The following is a 17,757-nucleotide window of genomic DNA, read 5'->3' as shown; positions in this document are numbered from 1 at the left end:
TTTGGTCAGGGGCTTCAGTTAATGATGTTGTACACCTTACCTCTAGAAGCATTTCTATTAGTGAAATCTACTAGAAATCTATGAAAAGCAGTTTCTACATCTTCCAAAATCAATGCACCGAGCAACTAATATCTACATTACAGTTTGCTGAAGATTTCCTACATGGCACACAGCAGCTGCAAAGCCTCCTTTGTGAAACCTTTTACAAACCTATTCTTCTGGATGGTCATANTTCAAGATTCATACAAGTAAAGCTTACATAGACCAGGGGAACTTCTTTTACATGTCTGTGTTAATGACTGTGTAAGGTCTTGACACTTTCATCATGTTTAAAAGTGCTTCCCCTCATACATGGTACCTGTGTTTTCCCTTATGAAGATGTTCATGTCAGTTAGAGGATAAAATAAAACCCAACTGTAAAAGATAGGAAAAGAAAAAGTTTAATTTCCTTTTAAAATAATTTTAAAACCCCCAAACTACCATCTCATCAGTTTGGACAAAATTACATTGTACCAATCCCAAACAAGGTAATAACACTAAAAATACTGGATCCAGTGGTAGTGTTTTCCCCAGAAGCAAAATAAAACAGACTATGGGTAAGTTAGCTACATCATCTTTTGTTCACCATTATAGAAATAAAACAAATATCACCAGAACTAAAAAAAAAAACCAAACCCATCTGTGGGCACCTACAGACAAATTGCCCACATTTTCTTGAACCTGTAAGTATTACTGACACAGTAAAGCTTTTGGTGTCAAGCACTTCTCTAGTTTTTAGAGAAAGCTTGAAGAGAATATTTAATACCAGCAAGATTATCGAAGAGACTTAAAAAAAATGGAAACCATGTAAGAAAACATTATTTCCATTCTGAAGAATGGATTAACACGAGTAACAAAGGCTGACACTTCTCTCTGAAAGATAAATGCAAAAATAGTAACACAAAGTACTTTATAAAAACTTTTAAGTAATTTGTGAGTAATTTGGAATGCTTTGCTTTATTTCTTCATGAAATACTTGGAATTATCTAGAAAGCCTGTGGAAATTATTATTTAAAAGTCAGCATTTCATTCCAACGCACTTTGTAACACTGGCAGTCTTGGTCCTTCTGGGAAAGGAGCCACAAACAGTTCCTGGTATTCCAGTTCTGGACATGAACCAGGCAATTTACAGTGTCCTCGGGGTGATTAGGAGCAGTTCCACTGGACAAGCCAAGTACCTGGGAAGCACTTGCATGGATAAGATGCAACACTCAACACACCGTTGACAGTGGAGGAAATGGGTTCTGCTTACTGACCACAAGCTTCTGATGCTGGTGGGATATGTAGCCTTTAATGTGACCCTGGCAGAAGGAGAAAAAGGGAGCATTAGCACGGGCAGCTGGTAACACAAGGCCTGTAACCTAGGCAAACACCTATAACCTAACCATAGCAGTGTGTGTATGCTCAATCACTGCTGCACTACTGAACTTAATATCTATAAGGGTCCGATTTATGTCAACTCGGAGAGTAAGCAGAAAGTTGGAACCATCCCTGTGTTTGGGTACTACCTACCCTCTCAGTTTGAGAGCCTCTTGCCAGGGCCCCCTATTGGTCTGCTTACATTATCTTCAAGAGACACAGCTTTACAGAAGTGTTTCTAAAGTTACTCTTTGTTCACTTTAAAATGAGCATTATAATCAATTAGTATTCCACACCTAATAAAGTAAATTACATAGTACTTCCTTTTCAAACATTGTGCTGCAACACTGAAAGAAATCTTCCAGTGACCTACACCACATCACATAATCTGTTTCAGAGAGATGTGTTTCATTTACTTGCTGACATCACAGTGCTGCTCCAAAACCTCTGATTTAATAGAAATCTTTACATTTCAAGCCTTTATCTGTTCATGAGTAGTTGAAATCCCCTTAGAGTAAAAGACAAAATGTGGAACAAACCCAAAGAAATCTGACTTTATTTTTTTCTAATGTTAGAAGGTCAAGAGTCTCCTACTTCAAATGCAGAACAAATCCTTTTTGGTCCCAGTTAAAATGTTTGTATTTTTAAATCAATATTTATGCATATATAGAAAAAATGGCAGTACCAGATTTGTAATGTAAAATTCAATTTTAACTGATTCCTGCAAAAAAAAAAAAAGGCAGGAACTAGAGGAAGTCCTCAGGGTAAATGAAAACATTTGACTTTGAGCACAAGTGAATCAACTGTTTTACACAAGAAAATGTGGGATTACTGATGTGGTTTTTGTAATAAACTTTTATTCTCTGTCCAATATTTTTTACTGCCTCATGTCTGGAAGGACCACACAACAAGTGGTCAGCACATACCATGTATATAAGGTTAGCTAAAATGCACTGGACTTCATCAATATCAACATCCTCTACTTGCATGAACTTCAGGGCAATCAGAAAGGCATCTAGAGATAGCTGATGGGTTTTGAGTAGTAAATATCTGAAAGACACAACAGAACAAATGTGTTATTGAGAAATACTTAAAAATTCTGGTTCTTAGAAAAATAGCCTTTCTACAATAAGTTCACTTCAAGAGGAAATCAGGTCTCTCAGAGGGAACTAAGGAGCATATATAACCAAATATAGGTTTTGTTATGCTTACACTTTCTTAAAGAGATTTCTGTATGTGATGATTTTCAGCTTCTCAAGGATAAGAAAGATTCCACATCGAATAAAGAAGGTCTCATGCTTTGTCAGAGCATCATTCAGTAGGAGAAGATTGCCTTCACTGCAAGGATGAATAAATGAAAAAATAAGAAGGTCTCACCCAAATGAGAAAAGAAATTCTCTGACTTGGCAGGAATATGCATCCCCTGCCTTCCTCAATGATCCCAAATAAATACCTTTTACTTAATACTTTTTGAACACAAAGCAACAAAACAGGCATCATACCTCACAGACTTTGTTACTTCAGCAAACTGCATAAGGTCATACTTTTTTAAGAGCTGAACTGTTGGCATATGGCCCTGAAAAATAAATGGTTTCCAAGTTTTCCAGGGTAAAGTCAAATGCATTTTAAATAGAATCTAATAAGCTACAAAAAATTTGTGAAGAGAAAAAGACAAATGTTTAGCCACTTTTTTTTGCTACAGAATAAGAAGCAGATAAGATTGTAAGACAATCTCCTTGTCCCTGTCAAACACTTTGTAGCTCAACTCACAATAACTACTGATTTATCATGATTTAGGGAGCCTTCATACTTACTGTTAGGAAACAGCTATCAAATTTGTAAAATCAAGATCCCATGCCATGAGGCCTACGCAGATTCAAATTTTATGTCATGACTGTATGATCTAATCTGCAAACAGAAGAACTGTAGAAATACCAAGCATTCCCAAAGGAATACAAACAGTGCTGTAGCACTGTCAAATGCCAGCTCAGTTTGTAGCAGAGATTTTATTCTCTCTGCCTTCATGTGGAAATAAAAATGTCCTCTCAAAAAACAAGCACCACCACCAACCTCCTTTCCCCCCTCCAAAAAAAAAAAAAAGAGAGAGGAAATGTTAAATTTAAAGAAACAAAATTAATTCTCATTGCTGAATCAGGTAAGACTGAACCATCTACACTATCAAAAGGAAACTTTGGTTTTTCCCCGTGCACAACAAAGATCAGATTGCACATTGACTTGGTCAGACTTTAAATTTAGTTACATCATGCTATGCTGTTGGTAACTCCTTTCCTGGATGGAGGATTAGCTGAGAGCAGAACTCAGCTGCATGTTTACTTGAGAGCTGCTAGGAATTAAAAAAAAACAACATCCAAACTATTTTAGTACAGCTTAAGGTTAGTGTTAATGTTTAGGCTCTGATTTAAAAAAAGTAACTGTGAAAACAGTGACCTTTATCTAGTTTCTTTAGTGGCTCTTGTACATTAGAACTGCTCCAGAAAAGCCACAGTAATTCTAAGCACTACCAAACCCACCAGTTTAAGGCACCCAGTCAGGACTGTGACAGTTTTTAGGAGGACTGTTAGTTTTCCTTTATCAACCCTACCATTGATTGATCTGAAAGTAACCAATAACAAAGTCAATAAATAAAAAACGGAAAAGAGAAGCCAATTATCATACCCATTATGCTTCCCCTTTACCCACTGGACACAGCAAGGGACTGGAAAGAGAGCATTGAATGGAAAAGGGAGAGTGGTCACAAATAGACTGTGGCAACCCAACAGAGGCAGGTGATAACATTACCCATGGGTAACTTTTGTAACAGGGCTGGGAAGAGGAAACTCTAAAGTCTAATTCGTGTCCCCTTGGTTACACTGAATTAATTGTTAGCATAATTGCACTAATTCAGGGATAGACAAATATTAACACAGCACATGGGAAAGGACAGGAACAAGAAACAGATGTGTTTCATTCTTTTAACAGAAATACAAAACGATCAGATACTAACCAGACTTCAGTGATTTTTCCAAAACCAAAATGCTCTACCTCATGACCCTTCTGACATGGGCAAATATACAAAGTGCAAATAGAAAACTCAAAGATAGGCTGTGGCTTTGGCAAACCCCTCTCAACAGTCCTCAGCCATCTGTTTGCACCTCCTCCTTTCTTCCACTAGGTGAAAGAAGATCAATTTATCCTAGTGAATTCACACATTCCCTGGCTCATCTGTGCAGCTGATCACCAGAGATGCACACTGCTACCTGACAGAGGTTACACTGTTTAGTGCTTCTCCAAAGAACTCAAAGATATCTTTCTTACAGAAGTATCATCAGATTGCACCTTCAGGAGGGGTGGGATGAAGGTATGGGGAAAGGAGGAACGGGTTGGTTTTGTTAAGGTGGGCCGGGGAGGGATTTGTTTGTTTGTTTGGCTGTGTTTCCACCCCTCCATTTCTCCTTTCCTGTTTTGCTATAAATGACAGCTCAACGTTTTTTGTCCTCAAACAACAAAGTGTGCATGTGCTGGCTCTTACAGGGGTAAAACACAGCCTCTGAATTCCAGTAAGGGAAAACCAAGAACAATACTGAGAATCAGGTTTATTACCTTGTGTGTCCCCCTCCTCCCCTTATTTAGAAGAGTAACACCTACTCACCAACAACATTTTTACTGGCAGCAGGTAGATCAAAATCATTCTTTTATTCTTCTGGCTTGATCGGTGACAGTGCTCAAAGGCAAATGACAGATACTCTTCAGCTGCAGACACAAATGCAAGCACCAGTAACGAGTCAACAACAAAAACAGATTAAAACTGTAACTCAAATTCTGTGCTCAATTTCCACCTCTAGCTTGAACATGACATCTGAAATTACATAAAAAATAATCACAGCAATCAAAATACATGAAGAAAATTTGGAGATTCACACGAAATACAGAGTATTACCAGAAAAGTAAGTTCTCCTTCATAAAGTCAAAGAAAACTTGCCAAGGTCTGGATGTCAGACATAACAGTTACAAGTAATATTGGAATTTTCAGCTCATTTCTGTAATATTATTGTGTTCCTATTACAGGAGCAGAGAATCTCAAGAAGCGCTGATGATACAGCACTCTATTTTCTAAATTCAGATTAGGTTCTTCAGTGGATGAAAGCTGCATGCAATGCACACATCTGCTGAGCTGCAGAAATGTGCCAGCAAGACCACACAGCATAACAACACGAAAATCTCTCAGCAATTTCCAATAACAGATAAAAATGACAAGCCTGACAGGCAGAAGACAGTGTTAAGAGTAACAAAAGCAGCTCCAGAATAGATTTTGGTCAGGGGCTTCAGTTAATGATGTTGTACACCTTACCTCTAGAAGCATTTCTATTAGTGAAATCTACTAGAAATCTATGAAAAGCAGTTTCTACATCTTCCAAAATCAATGCACCGAGCAACTAATATCTACATTACAGTTTGCTGAAGATTTCCTACATGGCACAAAAGAGCTGCAAAGCCTCCTTTGTGAAACCTTTTACAAACCTATTCTTCTGGATGGTCATAAATTTTGTAATGCACACATATAACGCATAAGACTACAAGGAACCTCACTGAACCTCATGCAAATATTTTAAAACTGGACATATACTACAATTAGAAGTGTCACATAATCTCATCTCTGTTCTGAGTCAGTCTGTGGGCCTTGTACCTTTCAGCATGACTTTCCTTTAATCCATGCAAACACAACCGCATCTTCTACTCATGTTTTGAGTCACATACAGCATCAGATTTCACACCAAGCAGAAAGACTTTCACTGTGTCTTACTGGCACACAGTACCTTGCTTAAAGTCACTGTCAAACATGGCTTTGCGTCCAACATAATATTTGTATGTAACTCGCTGTGCCATACTATATTCGTCCTTCAGATTTGAGCTGTCAATTGCTCTAATTAAGGGCTTACATAGATGGAGTTTGTTGATCTGTTAAAAAAAAAATTGCATTTTACTTAGAGAGTGTAGATAAACAGCATCATATAAAAAAGGGTGGGTTTGACTTAGAATATGAAATACAGAACACAGCTTACCAGACTTGAACCCTACCTTAAAATAAATTTTAAACAGCTGATTAACAAGAAACAACATGCCCCACTTTTTGGAGTCTTCAATGCCTGCTCGACTGTCAAAAGCAAAAAGAAAAAATCTACTAGTACGGGACCCTTTGAGAAAATAACTATTTTGTCTTTATAGTAAATTCACTTAATAGATATTTTATGGATTTTTAGGGTAAACATAGGTGTCTGAAAATAAAAGTCACTGCCAAATTCCTTAAACTCTTTATAGACATACCAGCATTGTCAAAACAGAACATGTGTTTCCATATAAATACCTCTGCTACATTTTTTCTCAATGCCATGAAAAGGTGTCATGCAAAGTACTATCCATCTGCATGAGGGCTCTCACTCTAGTCTGCAGGTAACACATACACTAGCACAGCAGTGACTTATAATATTTGAGATAAAAGATTGGGGAAAAAAGCATTTTTCCACTTCAGAAGTGTTAAAACTGCAAAGACTGGAGACCAAAGTTTTCATCTTTCATTAGGCTTTTCCATCTAAGCCTAATGGAGCAAATTTCACAATTGAACAGGGCGCAAAAGCACTAATCACCTTTTCTGAGAAACAGGGACATAATCAGTCCCTCCCCACAACATCTGCTGGGAATGCAGCCTGAAGCGAGGGCTCTCCATTTCTAGTCAATAGTCAGAGAGAACACACTAAAAATTACAGGAAACAAGACTCAGAAGTCTTTATTCTTACCCATACACGGCCTTAGTAAGTGGGAAAAGCTAAAGTAAAGTTCATTAAGCTCTTAACAATTTTGTAGTGCGAGTTCTATAGAGGGTCTTTCACTTACGTGTCACTGGCACAGACTCGAAAACAGCTCATCAGTAGTTCTGCTGCTTTTTCCAACATGTCACCAACCTTGCTTTTCCCTTTCTTCACAAGCTGTTGATCTGCCTAGAATTACACAGCAAGAAACAATATGTAATTCTACATCCTGGTTTGCTGGGTTGCAAACAATTTAGTTCCTTAATATAGCATTTTATAAAGTATTATAGCAATAGATTTGTCATGCCTGCTCTCTCCCAAATCTAGAAGGAAATCAGGCTCACAGAATAAAAGGAAACACTTGGAGAGGCTCCTGAACATGTACCAAATCTAATACACAGGAGGACAGTCCTTTGAAAATACACAAATCTCAGAAACCTAAATTCAGGTTCAATACCTGAACTGGAGCATTAAAACTTCAACTCAAGTTTACAAAGACCAAGAGTCTGGAAAAAAATTACAGAGTCTGAGTTTTAGAATTCCTTATACAGTTTCTCTCCAAAGCCGTGAAGACTATATTTTATTTCTAAACCATATGCAAAATTTTCCAGTAGTAATGCACAATGCTGAGACATGAGACTACCAGAAGAAACATAAAACCTATGTTACAGCAGCAAGAGAAAAAAAAAAGAATTCAGTTGTCAACACATGGGAAAGATCCGTGCACTGACTAATGCAGAACTTCAACAGAAAAAACATAGCAAGTAGGTATTTATTACTTTTTAAAAAGTTTTACTATAGTGCTCGCACTCTCACTAGCTGAAACATAAAGAAAAGAAATGGAAATGCATCCTCTGCTACAGAAGTCTTCTCTGCATCCACATCCTTTGAATATACTACAGTTAGAAGACAGAGTCCAAATACTTCCAGTATGACTGGTTCAACATTCCCCTTTCTCATGCATCTCAGATATATGGATTTGTCTCACTCAGACTGAGAACTGAGACTTGTTACAGAGCAGTCACACACACAAAAAATATTCTCTGTGCAAGCATGCCACATGCGTGGTTTCATGGGTAAGAGTGACAAGAGCACGAGAGAGTGCTGAGTGGATATTATCATAAAAATTCTAACCTAACCTGAACTTTAGCTTCACCTCTTCAGGTAAAGTGACTAGGAGCAAATCACAACTCTGCCACTTACCTTGGCCTAGCAGTTCTCAATAGATCTCTACCCAAGCTACTTCAATTCACCAGCACAAGAAAAATCATGTAAATTTGGGGATTATTTGCATGTCAGCAGTTGTATAGCTCAGAAAGGGCTCCAATGAGCATCAAAAGCAGTGCACACAGCTCGAAAAGGGGAAAGGAGCAGAAACTCCCCTCTTCAGATGTGGTGAATGGTTAGATTAGCTCAGTTGTCTGTGATACCTGCACCCTTATAAAGATTTCCACCAAATCCCAGGGATAACATGTGGAAACAGTGAGTTGTGACATATGCTACTCGATAAAGAAAATACTCAATCCCTTCATGAGTTCTAAGCAATTGCTAGGAGTTGCATGCAGGTCCTCAGAACCCCTCTAGTTCAGGCTGCAAATGAGAGATGGACAGACTGAGCAACCTTATTTTTCAATAGGACTGGATGAATTTAGTTTGTCAACAATATCCTAAATAATGAGTTAAAGAACAAAATTAGGCTGTGCAATAAAGTCTAAAAAAATTTCCATTGTAGAAATACCAAACAGGTAAAAGCAATGAGGTTGTTAGTCAGATCTACTTACATTATTAGCAAAAATTCGAAGATCAAGGGCTACAGCATACATAATAGGTAAGGCCCTGAAAGAGTAAAACACAATATACTTAGTATATGCGAATCATGCAATAAGTAAAACATGAGAAAAAAGCAATTTTTTTGTTAGTTGATCATAAAATCAGAAAAGTATACATTAATCTTTAAATAAAGCTGGATGCATTTTTTAAAAGGAAAGTTCTTCAAGTTCTCAGCATTTTATAAATCTACACTGCAATTATTATTTCTGAAGCCTTTTTTAATGTGACTTTTTAAAATACTAACTCCCTTTGAACAAACTCTTCACGTGTTCACTTACGGACCATTCTACATAATTAGGTGCAGATGTTTACTTTTCACACTTTTGAACATAAAAACTCAAACATGCAGCAAAAGCAATTAGGTTGGATTTAAGCATCACCAGGGATAAATAAAAATTATAGCCATAATTTTATTTGACTATTACAGTATCAAGTGGAAAAGATGAGTCTAGTTTCTAGAAGCTTTCTATGAGGTACTCACCAATTTTCTTCTTTATGTGCCTGAAATGCTCGCAGGAAAGATGTAATGTATTCAGGAGAATTTAAAATGCCATGACATGAAGCACATATTTAAGAAACAGCAGTTGAATGGTACAATATATTACTACATGAAAGACTAGAAACCAAAAAAGCATCAAGTAGTTGAGGAGTCAGGATGCAAAGACACATTATGGAAGAACGTGAGCACAGCCAAGCATTCCTTTATGTGGCAGCAGTAGCAAGAAACACTGGCCAAAGATAGAAGCTTCTTTATCATTATTTTCCCCTCTAGCCAAGTACGAACTGCAAGGTATATTAATGATTTGACTCTGGGAGAAATTAATTTTCTATTTGAGAGCCAGGTGACAGATTCCTTCTTAGCACTACAGAAAGTTGAAAGAAGAGTGTATCTGGATTTCCTTGCTTAGGAACCTAAGCAGCTGAAGTGGAAGCAAATCACATTCTATTAGATTTTTAGAAGGCATAAGGAGAACTTTTTCTACAAGAAGACAGAGTTAATCTGAAAACAATATACAAGAGTTACGGAAAAGGATATTGGACAATAACTGTCTGGCATTTGTATGCTTCTATAAAATCATGGTTTCCAACAGCATAAGTACACCTGTCAAAGAAAAGGTGCATTAGTGCATCAGAAAATACATGTAAAACAAATATTTCTTTTCGTCTCTTAACAGGCATAAAGTTTTACAGTTTATTTAAGAGACACAGAAATGTGATTAGAATGTTCCTAACAAAATGGCACAAGTATTTTAACAGAGCACTAAGCTTGATAATTGTAGAAAACTGATCCAAGAGATGGATGAGGATTTGCTTTACTAAGCTAATACTTACTGAAATGGTCAACAAGATTAGATAAAAAACAAAAATCCAAGGCTGTTGAAAGAGAACTAAAGACTGTGTTAATGCAATTTTTTTAAAAATAAAAGTCTCACAGAATTACTTAGGTACTACAGCTGCCTTAAGAGTACTTTTATGACTAAAATTCCCTTTTAAAAATGTTTCTCTTATTTATTTCATTGAAAATTCTTATGTAGCTAGTGCACACAGAGCAAGGGAAACACTGAAACCAAAGCTGTGCCAAAGGCTATATGCAGATGACTGCCAGGTACACAGAGCAAACTTTATATGGAGAGGAGAAAGTCTTTATTTCCTGCAGCTCTTGCATTATTTTTAAGAGTAATAAATACCAAGTTTCCAGATGTAAGCCCTTTAAAACAGGTAAGTAAACTTAAGGATATCTCCTTCCCCATCCCTGCTGGATGCCTCACAAGTGACTTTACATTCCAGGCCCATCTTTACCTTAAGTGGGCTGAAAACATTTCATCGTATGGTGGCTCCAAAACTTGTTGACACTTCTCCTCTGGAGATGGAAGCTAAGTATAGAATAAAATAAACATTAAAGGAACATCCAATGCACCAGAAACAGAGTGTCATATGGATATTTTGTCATGGCAGTTTTCACAGAATCACAGAATTGTTAGGGTTGGAAGAGACCTCTGGAGACCATCTGGTATCATGGCATCTATCAGAATCTTAAGTTATATTAAAAATCACATTCAGTGCAATGAATTGCTACTGTGCATTCTGTCTCCAGAACCTGATCAGAGCCAGCCTTAAGTCATGGCTAGGCTTCGCGAACGAAGATTTGGGAAGGTTCTATCCATGTTTGTTACAAGCATGCTAGTGGCTTATGGGGCCAATACGAGATAGACATATCCGATTGCAAAAGGCACAGCAGAAAGACTCCTTAGGTGGTATATTCAGCAGGACACAATTCTTTCTGCGTTGTCTTTTCTCCTGAAGGGTGATCCTGCATGCATTCTCAAAGGCATCAGCAGCGTTATAGATGGTGTGTCTCCAGACCGCCCGACTGGAGGCCAGAGTAGACCAGTTATGTTGATCAATATGGCCAAGGCTGAGATGTTGTTTCAGGGAGTCCTTGTATCTTTCCTTCGGGGCTCCTCTCTTATGACAGCCAGTGGCAAGTTCACCATAAAGCAGGATCTTAGGGAGGCAGTGGTCCTTCATCCTTGAGATGTGCCCTGCCCTGCACAGCTGTGTTCTCAGCAACATGGCTTCAATGCTTGTGACAGCTGCTTGCTCTAGAACAGATGTATTGGTCACATAATCTGACCAGTGAATGTTTAGGATTGTACGGAGGCAGCGTTGATGGAAGCGTTCTAGGAGACGCAGGTGGTGGCAGTAGATGACCCATGATTTGGATCCATATAAGAGAGTAGACAGCACTATGGCTCTGTAAACACTGATCTTGGTGCTTTTCTTCAAGTGTTTATTACGCCATACTCTTTTATCAAAGGTAGCCTTAAGTAAAAGCATTTGAAATGCACAGATCACAAACACCAGGCCCTTCCTTCCCCCTGCTTTTTTTCTCTATAGTCACTTCAGCTCTGTCATCTTAATTACTAATGTAGACCTGGTGAGAAAGGACTTTCAAGACTGTACCTATCCAGAACACTAAGAACCATTCATGAAACAAAATAATTTAAAAAAAAAGAGATACAGAATATCCCTGTAAAAAGAAAAGAGAAGCAAAACTACAAGGGGATCCTGCTCTGGCCTATGAAACAGGTTTCTGAGATTTATCTCCAATGGAAAGGAACCCACATAGAAAGCTAGGAAAACTGAAAGCAGAGCAAAAGAAAGATCAAAACTAGATTCTCACCTGTAGTCTTGGGTTTGCTACATGTGGATGTTTAAATGATACTAATTCCGCACAAAATTGTCCATCTCTGCTGTCAATGGCTTCTTGTACCTACCAAAGTAAACAGCCTCATTACAGAATAAAATCCAGCAACACGCACACAATATATTTACACAAGTACAGAAGTCACCTTCTTGTTACCACCGTTCATCCTCATTAATATCAACTCAAATCTGAGTTTTTAAAGGTTTAAAACTGAATGAGTAATTTTGTATTTTCAATACACCTGTTTTCAAAAAGGTCCCAGACAGAAGGCAAGGTGAACACTATTGTGTTTTTTTCCTTATTTGTGGGATACAAGCAAATCAGAGGATCCCCACACAACGTACAAGGGCTTAGCATTGTGAAACAGCAGTTGTGAGCCATATTCCACTTGGACTCATGGGCATCAAACACGGATGTGAAGTTACAATCCTTGAGTAATGCTTTAAAATAAAGTCAGGCAGACTTAAGATGTAGATGTCATTCAAAAGCAATATCTGATATTAGACTGGCATATATACAGAACACTTCTGAAATCTGTTAAGACTGTCAATGTTATATTCTGTGGGAGAATGGTTTAATTCTGCTTCCTGCTAAAGATAACTCCTTGTAAACATTAGTCTGCCTGAACAGTTTATTGTGACATGAAAGTGGAAATTTCTTCAGTTCTGGAAGTAGTTTTAGATATTACTTCTTCTGAGTTCATTTCCCACTGTTTGTGCTTTATTTGTCATATTTTTGTGTCCCAATATGGAAAAAAAAATCTTTTTGCTGTATGGAAATATATATCAAATGGGAAAAAATGGGAAAAAAATTATAGACTAAAATATCAGCAAAAGAGAGAAAATCAGCTTCTTGAACTCTTTCAAAAATTGGCAGTGATTTTTTCCTTCAGGAAAAGGAAGAACTAATTTTGTGGGGGTTAAGTAGTTTTTTCCTATTAAATATTCAGCATACTGTCCACTGGACAAGATGCTGATTTTTCAGAGCAGATCATTGTCCAGAGTGATCTCAAGATGCTCCATTTTTGGAGACTAAAACCCAAACAATTGCTCTCTTTTTCTGCCCTTCGCTTAACTGACTTGACTGATGTTAGGTGCAGTAAGATAACAATGATGAGAATGCAGTGGTCCCGAAAGAACCAGCAGGAGTGGACACTGAAAGCTTGACACTGACAATTAAGTCCAGATGGTGTCCCTGTGATTCTGCTCCCGTTTCTCCATCCTCCCTGCCGTACATTCAGTGTCTCCGCATTTCTGATCTTAAATCCCTGTGTTTCTCGAATCCCTGAGCTGCACCTGTTCCTGCACTCTCTCACCATCCCTCCGTGTCGGTTTTCACGGATAAATTACCTCGCTATCCATTACACCAGAAACCATCACACCTTTCGGGCATTCCAGGTACAGGCCCTCGGCACCCAGACGGCGTGTGTGAAGAAATATATTTCTTCACCACATCGCTCGTTCTATTTCTAAAACAAGACAACCTATTTACAGCAACGCATTTACACCCACATACTCAGCGCCCACAAATTAATTTAAAAAAAAATCAGAAAAAATCTGGCTTACTTGCTGCAAATACTGATTTATGGTGATGTGCGCCATTAAACCGTAAGCAGGCAAGGCAAGAGTCCCAACTCTCTGCCACACTCCGGGTCCCCGGCTCGGCGCTTCCCGGAACTCCCCTCGCGCTTCCGGCACCCGCCGAGGCGGGTCACGTGACAGCCGCCCCACTCCACCCCCAATCGCAGCTCTCGCGCTCTGCCCCGCCCACAGTGTGGCGCGGGGCGTGGCTTTGCCCCGGTAGCCAATGGGAAAGCGCGGTGGGCGGGGCAGAGAGGGCACGTCAGTGATAAGCCTCGTGCGCTGGGACGCGCCGTGCGTTCATGNGGAACTCCCCTCGCGCTTCCGGCACCCGCCGAGGCGGGTCACGTGACAGCCGCCCCACTCCACCCCCAATCGCAGCTCTCGCGCTCTGCCCCGCCCACAGTGTGGCGCGGGGCGTGGCTTTGCCCCGGTAGCCAATGGGAAAGCGCGGTGGGCGGGGCAGAGAGGGCACGTCAGTGATAAGCCTCGTGCGCTGGGACGCGCCGTGCGTTCATGGGTGTGTGGGTGGTGTTTATTTCTGTGGGCAGCGGCAGGCCCCCCCTGCTCGCCCATGTTCCGTTGGCTCGTAAAGGTGGCGGGCGATGCCTTCCGTGAGCACCGTGTGACAGGACCCCATTGGCAGGAGACCCCAGTCATTTGCCCGGTAGAACGCGAGGGCTGGAGCGCCCTCCTCCCATCTCTCCTCGCTGGCTGCGCTCCCGGGAGCCGAGCTGCCCGCGGGGAGCGCTACGTGGGGGTTTCGCTGAACTTAGGTCAAAAAAGTTGAATGGAGCTTTTAACTCTTGAAAAGGCTGCTCCTAAAGGCACTAACGCCATGGAGGCGTGTAAGACAAGAACACGCTCCATGCCCGGGCAGGCTGGGCTCGGTTGTCTGAGCTGGGCTGGAGGGAGCCGGTGAGCAGGGCTGGTGGCTATTCTGGACGGGATGCGCGGCTGCTCTTTGGGTCCTGCTCCGGCTGCCCCTCGGCGGCTACCAGCAGGCATAGCCGGGAGAAGAAGCGGGGGGCTCCGAGGGGCTGCGAGGCGATGGCGAGAGGAGCTGTCGCCGCCCGCCCGGCCCGCGGGAGGCTGCCCCGGCCCAGGAGCCATCTTGTGAGCGGAGCTGCCACTGCCCGAGCGCCACGGATGGCCGAGACTGGGGCACGGATGCGGACCCGTACGGCGAGCCGGCCGCCGAGGCGCCCCGGGGCGGGCAGGCGGCTGTCGGTGCCGGCCGGCCCAGCGGCGCTTGGCAGCCGCCCGCGGGCAGTGGGGGAGGGCGGCTGGGTGGCGGCGGAGGAGGAGGAGGGGAGCGGAGGCGGGGACCAAGCGGCCCCGGCCCGGCCCAGCCCAGCGCGTTGCCCCGGCCGGACACGGCGCCCGGGGCGGAGATGGCGGACGAGCCGCAGAAGAAGCCGCACTTGTCGGCCTTGGTGGGGCACACCAACGGGCTCACCAAGCCCGCCTCGCTGGCCGCCACCGCCACCCGCGCCGCGGGAGGAGGAGGCGGAGGCGCGACCGCCTCCTCCAAGAAACTCGTGATCAAGAACTTCAGAGGTGGGTACGGGGCAGGCCGGGCCCTCTGCCCCGGCAGGTGCGCTCGGCCCCGCCGTCCGGCCCCGGCCCGACCTTTGTTTACCGCGGCCCCGGCCGCTCCCCGCCCCTTCCCCGCGGCCGGGCCGGCGGGGCCCCGCCGCCGTCACCCGCCCTGCCGCCTTATCGGGGCGAGGGGCGGCTGCCCCCGGCTGATACCGCGCCCGCCGCCGGCACTGTGCCCGTGCCAGGGCTCCCAGGGACACCCGTGGAGGCTCCGTGCGCGGGGGCAGCGGTGGCTGCGCCCTGTGGGGAGCGGGCAGAAAGCCACCTTAGTGTCAGCGCTGATCAGAGCCAGGCGAGGGTCGTTACCTCGCTAAAAGTAACACGGGCGTCAAGCACCGCAGCCGGGGGATCATGTCCGTCGTGCAAGGGTTTGGTCGTCTCGGGTGGAATTGGTGTTCCCTCTGGCAGTGCCAGAGTTACACGGTCAAGCGCAGCATGGCTTGGCAGGACTCGATGGAGCAGGGTGAGCGAGATTGCTGCAGGCTCCTCTTGGGTAGCTGTTTTTCAACTAGTTGTGTCTTACTTCACAGAAAGACCCAAATTACCCGAGAATTACACTCACGACACCTGGCAAAAACTACATGAAGCAGTGGGAGCAATACAGAGTAGTATTTCTATTAAATACAACCTTGAAGAGCTCTACCAGGTAAGGCGTGTAGTGTTTTGGTTTAATTTCTCTGAGTTTAACAGAAAGTAAATAAAGTGCTTTGAGACTTTCACAGAGCACGCATTCAACATAATGTATTTTGATTTGTTAAAAGCTGCGTGTATTTTTTGAACACTTTGCTCCATACTCCATTTCCAGTCAGTTTGCAGTTTTATATATCAGTTCCTTGGAGAGTTACCAGGATCTTGGCCCATGAAAAAACAGTTTATGGTGGGAGACACAGAAAGCTATTCCTGGGCAGGGCTGAAATTTCTCTTGGTATCTTCAATACTCTGCCCACTCAACATGCTGAAAACAAGATGTTCCTCTAACTGACTTATGAAGTTATATATTTTATAAAGATTTTTGTACATGGTATGGTCTTCTGTAAATAGTGAAGTTGAAATGTTTGCTATTATTAGATAACACAACACTTCAACATCAATACTTTTTGGGGAATTGAGAAGGAATCTCAATTGAGCAGTTAACAAACTGTCAGTTTACCCATGTTTCAGATTACTGTTACATTTACATAACAATCAGGATCTTATTTTTTCTATTGAAGTGGTGAAAAAGTATTTCTAGAACATCTGTGCTAATAGAGCAGGGACTAGGAAGGGTAAAAGAGAGACATACTCATGAGCCATTTCTTTCTACTTTCTCAATTTGTATGTGATTTAGTTCTATGTTATTTTAATTGTATGTACTTTGAGGTATTTAAGTGAAGTGCTAATTTTTTACAGTGATCATGTTATAAAAAATTACCAATGCACTAAGTTGTGCTACACAGCATAAGTTAGTTACGAGTTTTTTGTGGGTGCAGGTGTTTGATGTGCAGATGCCCCATCTGTTGATGCCCTTGGCAGATCAGGACTTAAGATACTATTATGCTCACCTGACACTTTCTCAGTGTTCAGTTGAGGTAGGTTTGATGTTGTCTGCAAAGTGCAGACTTTGAGAGAGAGGAGAAGACCAGCAGTTCATATTGGGTCCATGCTCAAGAAAATCAGGCTGTTTTTGAGAACTGACTGTAACTGTACTTGTCTCTGTGATTAGTTAGGGTGTATAAAATATGGATCTAAAATGGTGATTATGTACATGTATATTGACTTGATATAATTTATTCCCTTTAAATAGAAAAATTGACTGTGATGTATTCATCTGTTAATACTTGCAGGTTTGCAGAGTTTGAATTGCATAATACATTTTATCATTTTAAACTCAGCATTTCAAAAATCCTGCTTTTTCACGCCTAGCTAAAAAAAAAAATCCCACAGATGCTTTGAGCGTTACCTAACTTGTTTTCAGAGTCTCAGAAATGAGATTATAGTAATATGGGTATGAAATCGCTGAGGTACAGGCTTGAGTTTTGGCAGAAGAGGAGAAGAGAGATTTCAGATAAACTGTGAAGGGAGAACTGTACTTCTTGCTTTTTCTCTTTGCCTGCTTGTTTGTAAAAACTGCACGAGGCCGGTTGAATAATCTACGAAGCAGCAGATCAGCAAGATTTCTGTGCAGAGGGTGGTAGCAGTCAGTGTTCCTGTGCACAGACAGGTACTTACGTGCCAAAGGAATAAAAGATGAGGTTCAGCATCCATTGGAAACCTGATCTGTACTTACAGATCGTTTTAACTGCCTGTTGGTGAGCACAGTGTGCATCAGTTCTTACTATTGGGCCTTTTTTTTGCC

The 17,757-nt window shown here is 41.6% G+C and overlaps 2 protein-coding genes across 2 annotated transcripts in view; one reads left to right on the top strand and one right to left on the bottom strand.

Annotated features, from left to right (window-relative positions):
- Window positions 1–415: 415 nt before the first annotated feature.
- Window positions 416–13,964, bottom strand: PCID2 (PCI domain containing 2). Its single transcript, XM_017817354.1, has 14 exons — window positions 13,806–13,964; window positions 12,217–12,306; window positions 10,833–10,906; window positions 10,069–10,134; window positions 9,514–9,555; window positions 8,984–9,038; window positions 7,288–7,391; window positions 6,475–6,550; window positions 6,213–6,354; window positions 5,048–5,148; window positions 2,901–2,974; window positions 2,611–2,736; window positions 2,325–2,448; window positions 416–1,340 (listed from the first exon to the last, which is right to left on the bottom strand). The coding sequence occupies exons 1-14, from the start codon at window positions 13,839–13,841 to the stop codon at window positions 1,251–1,253; spliced, it is 1,200 nt and encodes a 399-aa protein (XP_017672843.1). The 5' UTR covers window positions 13,842–13,964; the 3' UTR covers window positions 416–1,250.
- Window positions 13,965–15,176: 1,212 nt separating this feature from the next.
- Window positions 15,177–17,757, top strand: part of CUL4A (cullin 4A) — a 37,603-nt gene continuing 35,022 nt past the window's right edge. The window contains exons 1-2 of the mRNA XM_017817378.1: window positions 15,177–15,380; window positions 15,953–16,068. Of these exons, the coding sequence (XP_017672867.1) occupies window positions 15,215–15,380; window positions 15,953–16,068 (282 nt within the window). The 5' untranslated portion in view covers window positions 15,177–15,214. The remainder of the gene's footprint in view (window positions 15,381–15,952; window positions 16,069–17,757) is intronic.

The sequence above is a fragment of the Lepidothrix coronata genome, unplaced genomic scaffold (assembly GCF_001604755.1).
Source record: "Lepidothrix coronata isolate B3197 unplaced genomic scaffold, Lepidothrix_coronata-1.0 Scaffold60, whole genome shotgun sequence".
NCBI classification, from domain to species: domain Eukaryota; kingdom Metazoa; phylum Chordata; class Aves; order Passeriformes; family Pipridae; genus Lepidothrix; species Lepidothrix coronata.
Note: the sequence above shows the minus strand (reverse complement) of the source record. Positions and strands in the feature narration are given on the sequence as shown.

Coding starts and splice junctions, on each gene's coding strand:
- PCID2 (XM_017817354.1), bottom strand. CDS start 13,841: ATGGCGCACATCACCATAAATCAGTATTTGCAGCAA. Junction 10,907..12,216: donor TAGCAAACCCAAGACTACAG/GTGAGAATCTAG, acceptor TTCTATACTTAG/CTTCCATCTCCAGAGGAGAA. Junction 9,039..9,513: donor GCACATAAAGAAGAAAATTG/GTGAGTACCTCA, acceptor TTACTCTTTCAG/GGCCTTACCTATTATGTATG.